This window comes from Eumetopias jubatus, unplaced genomic scaffold (assembly GCF_037043125.1).
Source record: "Eumetopias jubatus isolate StellerSeaLion01/CBP00866 unplaced genomic scaffold, mEumJub1_p1.0 scaffold_7, whole genome shotgun sequence".
Lineage (NCBI taxonomy): Eukaryota > Metazoa > Chordata > Mammalia > Carnivora > Otariidae > Eumetopias > Eumetopias jubatus.
Window position 1 is genome coordinate 86,347,379 of NW_028274813.1, and position 14,577 is coordinate 86,361,955.

Below are 14,577 nucleotides of genomic sequence, written 5' to 3' on the forward strand. Positions count from 1 at the left end.
ATTGTAACTGCTATTGACAGGCCTTCCTGGACCATTACACTCCAGTCACTACCCCCCCAGTTTTGTTTCCACCAGGATATTTATCACCACTTGATCTTTTCCATCAGTCCCTGTCTAGCCAGAATGTAAGCTTCAGAAGAACAGGGAGTTTTCACTGCTGTTACCCTACCACCTAAAACGGTGCCAGGTTCCTAAAAGGGACTCCAGGGATTGATGAATACATGACCTTGTTTGTCAACTTAAACCAAACATTTCATATCCCAAGGGGGATATTTATAGCCAACCCTATTAGCTTAGCTACTCTCTTTATAAAAAAAGATCAGCAGTGAAGAAATTTCCAAAGTCATACTTTTGTTAGACATAACAAGGCCTTGTCCCTTTTATTAAGGCATTTTTGGGGCATTCACACATAAGAAAATGACTTTCACTATACCTCCTAACTTATGACAAGTTTCAACACATCATTTTATTATCTCTTTAATTATACCTTATTATGTCATGCTGTTTTAGGCATATCTTCAGGTTTTAAGGAGAACATAAGAAAATGTTTTGGGTGAAATCTTCCAATATATCAAGGCATAAGAAGTGTCCTCAGACTCTCTAGATCCCTGTAGACCTAGCCCATACAGCTAGTGTCTGATGATTAAACTTTTCCCACATATACATATTTCAGAACTGGATCAGTAGACCCAAGCAAGCCTACAAAGAACAGATTTTTAACTGCAAACAAGTCTATTTTCTAAAGTATTTGTGTGACTTGATTACTATCTGACACTTTCCAACAGCTGGTAAATTCTGAGGACAGAAGTGACCTTCCTGTTGCTCATGCTTTTGTCTTAGATTAGTTGTCCCTCAAATATTTCTTGAATTAACAATTAACAATTCAGCTTCTTATGAATGCTTGCCCTGAAGTAGCTTGGCATGATAAATGAGCAAAGCATCTGGGAATAAATTAAAAGGCTTGGCTGAAGAAATAGGCTTCAGGATCCTAACCCGGGCAGACTGGTTACTGGGTAAATGCTAGTGTGTCTAGAACTACTTCTAAATACAAGTTATCCTCTATACTCTTGGGTTAAAAGAACTAAATGACAGAACCTAGATAGGGCTTGAACAAGGGGCTATGACCTCTTTTCTGCCATCGCTTACTCCATCCTAGCCTCTAGGTGCTGTACCAATGGTTTGTCCACATGGTGACAGAACAGAGGAAGAAGGTTGCTGGGGAAGGCTAGGGGTTCTGCCAGAGAGGCTGTTGGCATTTGGGCTATCTCCCAGGCAATCAGAACCACGATGTTGGTCCTGGAGGGCAGAGAAGACAGAAAAACATCAGAGTCTTTGTATCTATGCAGGAAATAGACTCAAGGCCAAGGTTCCTATTTTCCCACCACCACTATCACCTTCTGTGCTTGTAACAGTTAAGAGAACGTTTGCATATTTTGTATGTGCCAGGCAATGCTTAGTGTTTTACATATCCTCCTTAAGAACTCTGGTTATTATCATTATCCCTAGGTTATAGATGAAGTAACAGGCTTAAAGAAGGGAAGTAACATGTCTGAAAGTTGCAGTGCTTGTAAGTGACAAAGGCAGAATTCCAACTTAGGTCTGTTTGACTCTAAATCTTGTCCCCTTAATCATTGTTTTACTGCCTTCCATGGGAAACCAGCACTCTAGGGCACTATAGAAAAAGGAAAAAAATGAAAAGGGAGAACAGTTGTAACTCTGATATTTTTCTCTTCTCTGTCCAACTTCCTTACCAATACTTGAATATACTACTCAGGTAATATTTCATCTGGCTCAGTCTATACATCCCAGGGGCACTGAAATAGTATATTTACAAGGCCTTTAAGATCTTACCAAGCTGTATGATCACTGTTGGGCTCCTCAAGGGAAGACTCCAGAGATACCAGCTGCTCCCCATGACTCAGTAGGGCATAGAGCAAAGATATTCCAAACTGCAAGTGAGACAGTATGCAAGGTAAAAGTTCACCAGAGGCATTCAGTGCTTTCCTGGCTCTGCTATTTTCCCCAACTAAGAGGGCAGGTTCCCATGTAAAACTGGAGTTCAACACTGGTCAAACTGTCAGATTTTACAATGACTGGCCAAAGAACGCTCAGACCTTTCAAAGGAAATCACTGCTCTGAACTTTCCAAAAGATCCTTGTGGAGAGTTGATTAAATGCACACTTGTGGGTCTTACTCTCAGGAATCCGTCTAAAGATGAGGAATAGACTCAGGAATCTGATGCAAGTAGTTTGTGGACCCCACTGAAAGCAGCATTGCTTTAAGCAAAGATCTTCAGAGAGGGGTTCACAAAATAATCCATTGGGGTATTAAAAGATATCAGAACTTTCACGTCTAGAGTCTCTGCATTTAAAATTTTCTATCTTGTGTTTATTATGTACTTAAGTGTAGTGTTATATGTATAGGACTTCTAGACAAGCACGTGGGTGATAGGGTTCAGAACTTTTTACTAAGAAGGATACACCATCAGAAAAGTTTGGTGACCTCTGCTTGAGAGGTCAGCACCATCCTCAGGGAGCCTTTTAGAAAAGCAAATGCATGGGCCACACCCCAGGTCTACTAAATGAGACTCTCTCGGAGTGTGACCGAGGAACTCTCCAGGTGATTCTAGTGCTCGCTAGACATGGAGAAGCACTACAGAGAAGATGGAGAGGTAACATTCCTTTGGTTATTCCTTGCCAGGGATACCAACTGGAGGCCATCTGTGGAAAGAGAAAAGCCTCCCCACTATGCTACCTGGTTCTGAAGCACCAGAGTGACGGGCCGCTCTGAGGAGCCAGGTGGAAACAGCATGAGTCCCTGAAGTCCTTGGAGGAGTTCATGGAAGGTCAAGTGATGGATACATTTGCCCAGAGGCTTGAACAACATTTGTAGAGCCTGCAAGAAGGTCAGTAAGTGCCTCTCTCAGACTCCACTACAAATTCACCTCCTACTTTGCCTCTACCCCCTTTTCTTGATGACCCATTTTTGGTACTTTCCTGGTCGGGTTACTTAACTAAGCCTATCACCATTCAGGTCTCTCCAAGCTTAATACTAGTCCTTCAATACCCACTTACTCGGAGGCCTTCCCTAAGAAGGGTAGATATGGGGCTCAGCACTTCTCAAGGAGTCTTCATCTTCTCAAACCTCCACAGGCCACTCACACCTGTGCAACCACATGCCTGTGTTTTTTGGTCATTGTACCTCAAGATGATCAGTTGTTACTATAGTAGTTGGTTCTGTAACCTCCTCACCCGAGGGTGTCAGGTTTGGCACCTCTCCCTGCCCAACACTTTCTTGGGCATCTCTGGGGGTGGGGGGACAGAGAATGGAGAGGAGAGGTCCCTAACCCATCCACAACACCATCCTCTTCTCTCCTCAATGCCACAGTACCTGATCAGCTACATCCCTCCTGACTAGGAGGGGCAAATGGTGGGTGATAGCCAGAAGAAGGCTAATAGCTCGATCCTGGGGCAGGAAAGGGAGCAGCCTTGCCACTAGAGCTTTCCCCTTCCTCACGGAGAGCACCTGCAGGAAGCCATCTGCTGCCTCCCTACATGTGAGAAAGGAGAACATTTTCAGGGCTCTGCATAGAGGGCTCTGGCTACATGCCAGAAAGGAGGGGCAAAAGGAAAGCTCATGTGTTTGCTCATCTTTCCCTTCCTGGGCTGGAGGTGTGACCCTCCCACACTCACTCCAGATTATTCTGCTCCTGGGTCTTTAAGGCCTGGAAAAGCTTCTCAACCTGGTTGCTCTGCTGTTCAGAGTAGCACGGCTGTGGTGGCCCATCCTTCTGAGCCTCCTCTATCTCTAGTAACTGAAGAAACATCTGGGAATTCGAAGGTGGGAAAAGAAGAGTTCAATCTGAGCAATATTCCATTTCCAAGGGTAAATTAGGAACTCATCCTTAAGGAGTTGATATCTCACCTTCTCAATCCGGGACAATACCTGAAGCCTCTGACTGCTTGCAGCTCCTAGCTCCTAGGAGAGAGTCCCAGGCTGTCAACCACACCTTCATAGCAATAGCACCAGGCCTCAGGTGAGCTAGAAATGGAGCTGGAAATGCTAACACAAAGTCTGACCACACTTCTTTCTCACTCTTAAATCACAATCTGATCTCAAGCAAGAGAGTGCCCCTGTCCTTTCTCCAAAACAGGGGAAATAAAAAGGGTTGTGGGAGGGACACCTGGGTGGCTCAGTCAGTTAAGTGTCTGCCTTCAGCTCGCATCATAATCCCAGGGTCCTGGGATTGAGTCCCGCATCGGACTCCTTGCTCACCAGGGAGCCTGCTTCTGCCTCTCCTTGCTGCTCACCCTGCTTGTGCTCTCTCTCTCCCCAACAAATAAATAGATCAAATCTTAAAAAAAAAGGTTGTGGGAAGATAGCATTTCTACCTGCTCTTGGGATCCATGGGGCACAGCATCAATAGCTCGGCGAGGGCTAAAACACGTTGATACAGCTACCTGGCCCAGGGAACCCTCGATTCGAACCACTGCACAAAAAGGAATCAGGACAAGCATATTCCCCACCTCTTTCCACACTCTGTCCATCCAGATGTCCATCCCAACCCAGGAGGTCAGCCCTGGTCCTACCTGACTCGTAAGCCTCTGCCTTTTGAATGTAAGGCGTTACCAGTTTGAGAGATTCAACCTTGCTCCTTCGCCCAAGTAGCTCTTCATCTGTCTGCTTCTTCTCTAGTTTCTGATAATATTCCTGAGAGTCCATGGGATAGAAAAATGTATCCTCAAGTTCTTAAGTGCAACTTCTTAATATACCCTTTCCTACAGCATTCATTCCAGAAAGGATCCTGGCCCCTTCGGCCCTTCTGCCAACCACTCTGAAGCATCTTGAGTATCCTGGGCCTCATGACATCTGGCTTGGGGGGGTCTCCATACGAGTACTTGAAGAGCTAGACACCACCACCAGATCTGATGAAAAGGCAGAGAGCCCAAGTGGAGAGCCAGGAAGCAAACCCATGTCAGCATCTGCAACCTTCTTGAATTCCTTTCTCGTTGGATACACACTGCACACCTTTCCTCCCTGCTCCCCCTTTTAGTTTTGTGATCCTACCTGTGCTTTTCAAAAATCAGAGTTATCTGATGGCATGAAGACCATCAGCAGCTTGCAGTACAGAGATACTACTATTGTCAATTGGCCAGTAGCTAATAGCACTCTAGGCCAGTTTTAGGCTTCTGAAGAATGGCTCAGCAGCTCTAAGGTCTTCTTAAAGAAATCTGTAAAATCCCAAGCTAAAATAAAACTACTGACCGAGTCAAACAGGATTTAAATAAAGCTCCTTCATTTAGGAGCAGTGCCAAAAAGTCAAGAGTGTAAAAATATTTCAGTCATCTGGGGAGAAAGAGTTTTTGAAGCATGGTGGAAAGAGAGGAAGAAATTAGTCTAAATAGGAAGGAGATAAAGGTGGGAACCTTGGTAGGGGGCTCACGGAGGTTGAAAACAAAGTGGAACACAGCTTAGACAACCCCAAAACCCGTAAGCAAAGCTTGCCTCACAAATAAAAGACAGGGAGAAGAGGGTAAGGAGTTAAGACCTCTGCTGGCATTTATTCAATTTAACAAGTTGAATCCCACCATTTATAAAATTCATGTCTAAAAAAAAGCAAAAAGTAGATGAATATTTATAACACAACATTTCTAAGACCCACAGAAGTATACAAAAGTGGAAAAGTCCGTATTTCAAGGCTGAGTAAGGGAAATTCTTGGCAAAGGATGAAGACAAAACCTCAGTGTTTGAGGGAATTGGAAATAATCCCGTTTGTCTGAAGTGTAGGAGATTAGAGGGGAAGGATCTTGGGATGTCAATTTTAGAAATATGGCCCCTATCCTGTAGTGATTGCCCCTCCCACCTGACTGGACATGGCCCCTAAGAGCTGGAGAGATGATCCAAGAGGGCCCATGGAGTCCAGGCCCATTTGATGCTAAGGTCAGAAAAGCACCTGGGGCTCACCTGATAGTAGTAGTCATCCAGGTGGGGGTTCTCACTCTGCAGCTGAACCATCTGTACTTTTATCACCCAGTCTTTCTCTTTTCGGGTCATGAGGTTAACATAGGGGTCTGGCTGCTGAGACCAAGGCTTCTTGGCTGGGGGACTTCAAGCCAGAAGGGTACATTCCTTGAGACCTACCCACCCCTGCACAGTGAGCTTCCCAAGGAGTGGTGAGCAAGGAGGGATGGAACAGAGTACAGAGATGGGCAACACGGGGAGAGTCGTATTTGTGCAGGGGCTTTGGGGAGACACCCAATCACATGGGGATACCCAGCATGCAAGTGAGCTGCCCTCAACCCTGCTGCGCATCTAGGCTTTACCTTGGTGTTCGACTGTGTTGCTGCAGCTGCAAGATCCGTTGGTGCTGAGGGTGGAGCTGGGTCAGATGACTAGGAAGACTTAGAAAGAAACTTGGGCTGGGTCAAAGAAAGCACTCAGCTCCCTACTCTTCTATCCCGTTAGCCTCTAGTAAGCTCAGCTGGGCATCTAAGGCAACCCCACCCTCTCCGTGTGCCTCCCCAAAGTCAGCCACAGGAAACAGTACAACCCCGGCTCAGCAGGGCTCACATTCCCCTCTGGGATATATTTTCCTGCAATTTGGCTGCAAGAAATCTTGACACAGTAGAGACCCATTTGGCCTGGTTGTTGGGAGTTCTGAGTCCTAATCTCAGTTCTGCCGTGCCAGCTAACCTCAAGTAAGTTCTTTTTAGTCCCCCTGGGCCTCCACTTCCTCCTCTATGGGGGAGAAGGGACTGGGCTCCACTGCACACTTCTGACTAGGTTTCTATAGGTGTTTTTCTGTGGCACCTGGTAGGCGGCCCCCATCCCTCCTCAGCCACTATGTCCTGAAACCTCCAGAGAAGAGCTCAGTCTGGGGGAGATGCTGGGGGGCCCGGCGCCCCAAGCCAGTACCTGAAACTAGGGGGCCAGGAGGTTGGCAGGCTGAAGAGAGTTGGGTCTGGTGAGAGAAGTCGAGGTCCAAAGTGTCGTGCTGGAGAGCTGGCACTGGGAAAGGTAGTCCGGAAAGGAACCGGAGAGAGGTAGTCCAGCGTCTGAGAATGGAATTCAGAGGTCTGGGAAAAGGGCAGCTCTACCAACAGAATGTGGCTCCGTTGCCACAAGGGCCTCCTCCCACCTTTATATTCTCACCTGCCTTTCCTCCCATAAGAACCTCACCCTACAGGGTTTGTCACCTCCTCGGGGACAGCTCTTCAGTCCCTGACATGTGGGGGCATGTGCCTTTCCGGTCTGGTGAGTCAACACCTGTTTCTCTCTCTCACTCTCTCTCCTCTCTGTGATAGTCTTTTTTGTCAGGCTCTTGTGCCTTCAGCCACTGCGGCAATGCTTGTCTGCCTCTTTGTGGACTCCTCTGAAGCCCTCCTCAGAGCTGCAATTGTCTTCTCATTCTCCCTGCAGGATTTCCTGCAATTCCTGTTCTCATGACACAGTTAATTTAAGGGCAGCTGCTCTTTCTAGCCCTAAGCTCCATGCTGCTCATCTGCTGAAATGTAGGGAGGTGGAAGTAGGGCTCTGGTTTGTCCTTTTCATACGGACAGCCAGTTGTCCCAGAACCACCTTGGTCATTTACCAAGCGTCACTACATTATGGGTGTCTCCCACCTCCCATACCTACACCTCACTTGGGGTGCTTCATCACCAGAGCAAGGTCAAGAGCAGACAAAGGGACACTCCACATGCTCCTTCTCCACACACCATTACTTTCTCACAAGATGGAGATTGAAGTGACTCACCTGCCACAGAAAGTGCAAGGAAGCAGGGGACATCCCCAGCACACCAGAGGCCTTGATTCCAGAGGAGTTGAGAAGGCCTCTCTGGAATGGGAGGGAGGACAACAGGCTTGAATGAGCTCCTGAGGTGTCTTCATCAGTCATCAGTGTCCATTGGGTGTGGAGTGCAGGAAGGCCAACCACTTCAAATATTCAAGTCAGTGGTAGCTTGGCCTTCCCTTCTAATCAAAAATCAACTGGGTCAGGACCTCCCTGCTTCCTCTGAGGGGAAGCAAGACTGGTATCTCAGGAATAGGTTGGGGGAGACTCTGATTTCATTTCTTTTTTTAAGGTTGTTTGTTTGTTTGTTTGACAGAGAGAGAGCACAAGCAGGGGGAGCAGCAGGCTGAGGGAGAGGGAGAAGTGACAGACATGGGGCTCAATCCCAGGATCCTGGGATCAAGATCTGAGCCCAAGACAGACGCTTACCAACTGAGCCACCCAGGCGCCCCAGGATTTCATTTCTATATAGGAATCCTTGTCTCTCTCCACGGATTGTGGAAATCCAAGGGAATAAATACCATGAATAAACTGCTGAGACACAGGGGCGCAGGGCCAAGGATGACTCACCTTCAGTACCAGGAGTTCAACCAGCACCTATGAGCTATGCACAACCCTGCTAGGACCTGGTTTTTAAGGTGAAGACAGCATCAGAAACTAAGAGGGATAGGAAGAAAGAGGGAAGGAAGGAAAGAGTCCCTACTCAGGTTCAAGCCTGAAATAGAAAGTGTTAACCCAGAACCTATTTGAGACAGGTGTGGAGAACGTGTAGTCATGGCCCAATGGTGAAGGCAACGGACTAGAAAGGGGTGGAGAAGAGAAGGATATCTAGCAACCGTCTTCGAGCTGCGGAGTGTTCCGGCCAACTGCCCCCCCCACTCCCTCCTGCCCTAGTTACCTGGGTGTTATGGATAGCACTGAGGACAGCTGGATCCCCAAGATCATGCTCTTCCTCCTCCACCTCTTCCTCCTCCTCCTCTTCCTCCTCCGGCTCTGGGGCTAGATCTGGATCCAGGTCCTCCTCCTCTTGCTCCTCCTCCTCCTCCAACTGGGAGACAGACACCAGCTCCTCCTCAGGAGCCAAGGAGCTACAGGACTTGCTTGGGTCTTGGTTTAAGGAGGGGCCTAAGGATGGAGTAGATGGGGACTCAGGTGTGAGGAGTCTCGTCTAGAGAGGCTGCTTCTCAGTAATGCTTCTGTTCATAAGTCATCTCCACACCACCTTCAAACGGTTCCCACCGCCCGACTAGAGCAAACGAAACCTGGTGGGGGGCCGAACACCTTTGCCTTCCACATCTCTTCAATGTCCTCATTAGGTACCACCCTGGGCTTCTCTACCTGCTCTCCCCCACCTAACAGCCCTGTCAGTGCCTCCTTAATCAAGTTCCAGGTGCCAGGACTCACTGCAATTGAAGCCTACTGTGCACCAGATACGTCACATGAATGTGTCCACTTAACTCTCTGAGCAGTCCTGCAAGGCTGGTAGTGATCCTTTCCCCATCAAGGGGAGGAAAATAGGGCCCAGAAAAGGAACCTCAGTCACCAGTGTGATGTAGCTAGCAAGTTGAAGAGTTTGGAAGTCACTCCCAGTAATTCTGGACACCTGGGCCCACATCTGTCTACTGAACCATACCAGTAAGTCTCTGCACCCCAAGGCTTTTCATCCAGATTCCACAGCCTACTGAACAATACCTTCAAGACCTTTCATCTTTGCAGGCTGGCAGGCCTCCACCATGTCTGTTTCCTCCGGTAAGAAAACACTGTCAGCCTCTGGAAGGTAAACCTGAGACAGGAAAGAAACCCAGAGACACCCTCCTCTTCAGTAAGGATGGCATGGCACCCTAAAAAGCCATGATCTCCCCCTAGCAAGGTAGCCAGAGGAGTAGTGGCCCAGCGACTCGAGGAGCAGGACCCTGGGCTCTCAGACTGCCCTAAGCCCCACCCTCTGCCCTCACCAGCCCAGTTGCCAGGAGTTGTCCTGCCAAGGGACAGAAATGAGGGACAGAGCTTGGAGTTGGAGAAGCACTTCCACACAGATACACACCGCCCCTCAACACCAGCTGCCTTGGACACCCACCGCCTGACTGTTGCAGTCCTTTCTGCTTAGTTTAGCCATGGCAGCCTAGACCAGGGCTAGTTTGTTGCCCCTGGCTTTAAGAGTCCCAGCCCCTCCCCTTCTACCCCCTTAAAGGGCCAGCATCCCCCAGCTGCTGCGTCTTGATAGAAATATGAGAATATAATCTGACGATAAAGACAACTCTTGAGAGGGTAAGAGAAATAAACTGCATTTTAACCCCCCGAGGTTGTGGGTACAGTTTATGGGGATTGATATTTGGGAGCAGATTTTTTTTTTTTAAAAAAGACCCCTGTTTTCCACACCCTTCCTAGGAGCTTTATGAAGTTATGTTGCCTTCAGTCCCTAGGTTTTGCTCCATCACAATAGGATAGGAAAGCCCTGGGCGGATCCTGAGATTTGCTAGCAACCAAGATCTCAGCACTTGGGCAGTGCACCTGGGGATGCTCGCCCTTCACTGGGTTCCATGAGTTAGGTCTGCCACCCAGTTCTAACTGATGATCAGGGGCCCCTGTGAATTTAGAAGCCAGATCTTCAAGGCTAAAACACTTTTGTATGAGTTACACAGACAATCTTATATCTTCTCGGCTACTGTAATGGAAAACTGGTTCAAAAGCTCAGGAGTGAAAAGAAAACAAGACAACAACAAAGGCAAGAACATGGGTACAGCTGGTAGGCAAAAACTTAAGACCCACCTGAGCCACAGCTAATCCCTGAGTGATCCTGGGTTCTGCACCCACATCCTGTGTTTAAATGAACCCCACATGACTTTGTAAAATTTCTGAATAAAGATTAAAATGAAGCTAATTTCTCTCTATCAAAAATGCTAGTTAGGGCCCTATTGTCATGGTTATAGGATCGTGGTTCTTGGTGCCTCTAAAGAAAAATTTTGTTTCAAAAGTTTTGCTGTATGTCAGAATGATATGGGGGGGAATTAAGTAGCTTAAGTTTAAGTTACTGAAAAACTTTTCAAACATCTGAATTGGGTTCAGATCTTTTTTGGTAATGTCATTCAGCTGTTTTTCTCAAGAATTTCCTAATAGCTCACTTTGGTATTATTAATAAAAGGACCAAGTGGTGAATTTCAGTGTTCCAGAAGTGATTTATTAGATTGTTGTAGAAAGCAGGTCTTAGGAAGAGCCACTCGCTGCATTCACAGCGTAAAAATATCAGGATGTGTTCATTCTTAGAAACAAAATCCCTTCCTTGTTTTTGTTTCTCATTTTAACTGCCCTTTATCTCTCTCTTACCAATGAACCAAATTTCTCCACTTCCTCAACTCACATCATTCCTTCAACCATTGCTCTCTGGCTTTTGACTCCATCCTAATGAGGGCACGAGGGGACAGATGAACAACAAGCTCCTCAACCCTTTCTACAGACAGTTGACAATTTTTCAACCGTATGTTAGTACTCTGCAAACACGCTCTCAAGACAAATCCCCTACCCTCACTTCTACCCAGATGCCACCCCTAAACACTTCTTGGATTAAAACAAATCTGGAACTACCATTACCCTTCACCCCTCAGAAACTATTCACAGTTACCAACGATTTCTTAACTGTAAGTGCAAAAGACATGTTTCAGTTCTTACCTTAGTTCAAGTCTCTACAGCATTTGACACTGTTGCCCACGCTTTCCACATGTCTCTGTTCTCCCGCAGCTTCCCATCACTTTACTCTCCTGGTTCTTCTTGTATTTTTTGGGTCATCTTTCTTTGGTCTCTTTCCTGTTCTCTTCATCGTCATCCAAATCCTCTTCTTCATGCCTTTTCTCTTTCCCCTCTCTGTCAAATATTCTTAATTGGACAGTCCCCAGAAATTGTGTATGTTTGTGTGATCTTTAACATGCATTTTTCTGGAGAGACAGTTCAGAGCTTTCATCACATTCTCAAAGGGATCGAGAATCCCTCCAAAAATTCAGTCCCCTGCACCTTAGTATCCCTGGGCAATCTCACCCACTCACGGCTTCCTACTTAGCACGCGTGGATGATTTCTAAGTCTTTTCATCAGATCTGACACTTTCCAATTAAGCAACTCAGTGGTTTTTATCTCCTGTCCATTACGGAAGGCATTAGATCCTTAAAATCTGCCTCTCCAGCCTCCAGTCTTCAAGTTCCCTGCCTTCTAGTTTGGGTTTCAGAACTTGCAAGCTACATTTGGCTGTGGGGGGAGAGTGGAATTCTGATGGAGCCCTCTCTCTTAATCAGTGTGCACCAGGATGACTCTGGCCTGGGGGCCTCTCTCCTTTGGCCTGGGAGTTGTATTCGATTGTTAATCAAAGCAGCTCCCTGTCCCAATTCTTTCTGTCTTTCGTTTCAGTGATATTAAACATGTATCTTAGCAAGTAATATGCTCTTCTTGTGTCTCACAGGCAAAATGAATTTGCAGAGGAAGTTATTTTAATTGGAGGGTGATTTCAGAGGCTTTATTAAATTGTCTTATTCGAATTTTCTAAATATCCAAATGGGGGGAGGGGGAAAGTTAGTTCAGGCTTCACTTCCTCCAGGAAACATTCTCAGATACCCTCCTCCCTTCCAGGCTAGATGAGGTGTCCATCTTAAGGGCACTCCTTGGTCCTTACACTATTTTTTCATTGTACCTGCCACTGACTTGTAATTCTGTTTCTCTATTTGTCACCCCCACTTGAGAACAGATCTATGTCTTCTTCATCTTTGTGCTTCCAGCACTTAACACAGTAACCGCAACAGAGTAGGTTCTCAGTAAATGTTAATTGAGCTGAACTGAGATGAAAAACAGTCCTTCCCCTTGGAGACTTCCTCAGATGGAGTTTCTAGCCTGCCACCTGGGTGTGTCCTACTCCAGCCCACTCTCCGCATTGTTCCCAAGAAATGTCATTCTAGAAAACAAACCTCATGATACCTACGCCAAAAATCATAAAAGATATAAAGATTTCACTAAAAAAGTAAAAACTTCTATACTGAAGACACATTTATGCCAGTGTAAATTCTTACAAAGCAAGGATTTAAATATTTTTTTTAAAAAATTAAACCTCAAAAATACTCAAAGAAAGTGTGAATTTTTAAGAAAAACGTAGAGAAGGTCCTTCTAACCATGATCCCAAATCATAAGCAATGAGAGGTGACTGATAAATTTGCCTGTATAAAAATATAAGGCTCCCAAATGTCAAACAAAACAAAAGAAAACCAAAAAACCGTAAAAGCAAACAAAATAACTTTATTTTGATCTGGCAATTTGAAATTTACCTTTAAAAACTATTTAAAAGAACTTTTAGATGAAGATTCTTTTTATTGTTTCTGAAGATTTTGAGGGCTCAGGAAAGGAGATACTTAGTTAAGTCCAGATCCTTTTAGCAATACTTCCTTCACAACTCCTGATAATCCATATTATCCAAACAGCAACCATGTCAAAATTAACATAACACCATTGATGGATAATATAAAAATAAGATTCCTAATTTCTCTCACATTTCTTTTAAAATACTATACTTTGGCTAAGTGCTGAATGTCTGTTAACACAGAAATCTACATCCTCATTGAGACTGAGAAATCTTTTTTTTTTTAAGATTTTATTTATTTATTTGAGAGAGAGCACAAGCCAGGGGTGGGGGTGGGGAGGCAGAGAGAAAAGCAGACTCCCCACCCAGCATGGAGCCTGATACCAGGCTTGATCCCAGGACCCCGAGATCATGACCTGAGCCCAAGGCAGACCCTTAACTGACCGAGCCACCCAGGTGCCCTGAGACTGAGAAATCTTTGACCATATTATTCAATTCTTCTTCAAAAAAAAATTGTCCCGGGCGCCTGGGTGGCTCAGTTGGTTAAGCGACTGCCTTCGGCTCAGGTCATGATCCTGGAGTCCCAGGATCGAGTCCCACATCAGGCTCCCTGCTCCGTGGGGAGTCTGCTTCTCCCTCTGACCCTCTTCCCTCTCGTGCTCTCTATCTCTCTATCTCTCATTCTCTCTCTCTCTGAAATAAATAAATTTTTAAAAAATTGTCCTAATTTAAATAAGAAAAGTATGACTTTGTCTTAGTCCATTTGAGCTGCTATAATAAAATACCAGAGACTGGGTCACTTATAAACAACAGAAAAATACTTTCACAGTTTTAGAGGCTAAAAGCCCAAGATCAAGGTGCTGGCAGATTCAGTGTCTGGGGAGAGCCCACTTTCTGGTTCACAGATGGTGCCTTCTCACTGTGTCCTCACATGGTAAAAGGGAGGGGTGAGGGAGCTCCTCAGGGTCTCGTTTATAAATTCAGGAATCCCATTCATGAGGAATCCATCCTCATGACCTAATCACCTCCCAAAGCTCCCTCCTCCTAATACTATCACCTTGGGAGAGGATTTCAACATATGAACGGGGGAGGATGACACAAATATTCAGTCCATAGCCATGACCTTGGGGAATATAGGCTAGGTATATAAAACTATTATGTTTTTACCTGTATTTTACATTGTGATATAATATTTGGTTATACAAATCTCAAAAATGTTATTGTTTCTCAAAACTATGCTTCTATTTACATTATAGGAGAGGTGCATGTGCAGACCAAAGTTGAGACTTTGTCTTCCAAATCTATATTCAATCCATTATCAGGTAAGTCAGCTTTCTGGGATTAATCAATAATTGCCACATTTACATGGAAACTTCTGTTTAAGAGAAACTTTTTTTTCTTGAGAGAGAGAGAGAGAGAAAGCAGGGGTCAGGGGTAGGTGCAGGGGATGATGATGCA

The 14,577-nt window shown here is 45.7% G+C and overlaps 1 protein-coding gene across 1 annotated transcript; it reads right to left on the minus strand.

Moving 5' to 3' along the window:
• Positions 1-506: 506 nt before the first annotated feature.
• PATL2 (PAT1 homolog 2) lies at positions 507-6,061 on the minus strand. Its single transcript, XM_028126731.2, has 9 exons — positions 5,965-6,061; positions 4,590-4,710; positions 4,392-4,489; positions 3,925-3,978; positions 3,693-3,826; positions 3,391-3,550; positions 2,755-2,895; positions 1,852-1,949; positions 507-1,296 (listed from the first exon to the last, which is right to left on the minus strand). The coding sequence occupies exons 1-9, from the start codon at positions 6,052-6,054 to the stop codon at positions 1,143-1,145; spliced, it is 1,050 nt and encodes a 349-aa protein (XP_027982532.1). The 5' UTR covers positions 6,055-6,061; the 3' UTR covers positions 507-1,142.
• Between the last annotated feature and the right edge of the window lie 8,516 nt (positions 6,062-14,577).

Excerpts from the sequence above, each read along its gene's own strand:
- PATL2 (XM_028126731.2), bottom strand. The coding sequence starts at position 6,054 with ATGACCCGAAAAGAGAAAGACTGGGTGATAAAAGTACAGATGGTTCAG. Across the intron at positions 4,711-5,964 it reads TGGATGACTACTACTATCAG|GAATATTATCAGAAACTAGA; the intron begins GTGAGCCCCAGG and ends ATGGACTCTCAG. Across the intron at positions 1,950-2,754 it reads CTCTGGTGCTTCAGAACCAG|TTTGGAATATCTTTGCTCTA; the intron begins GTAGCATAGTGG and ends TCTCACTTGCAG.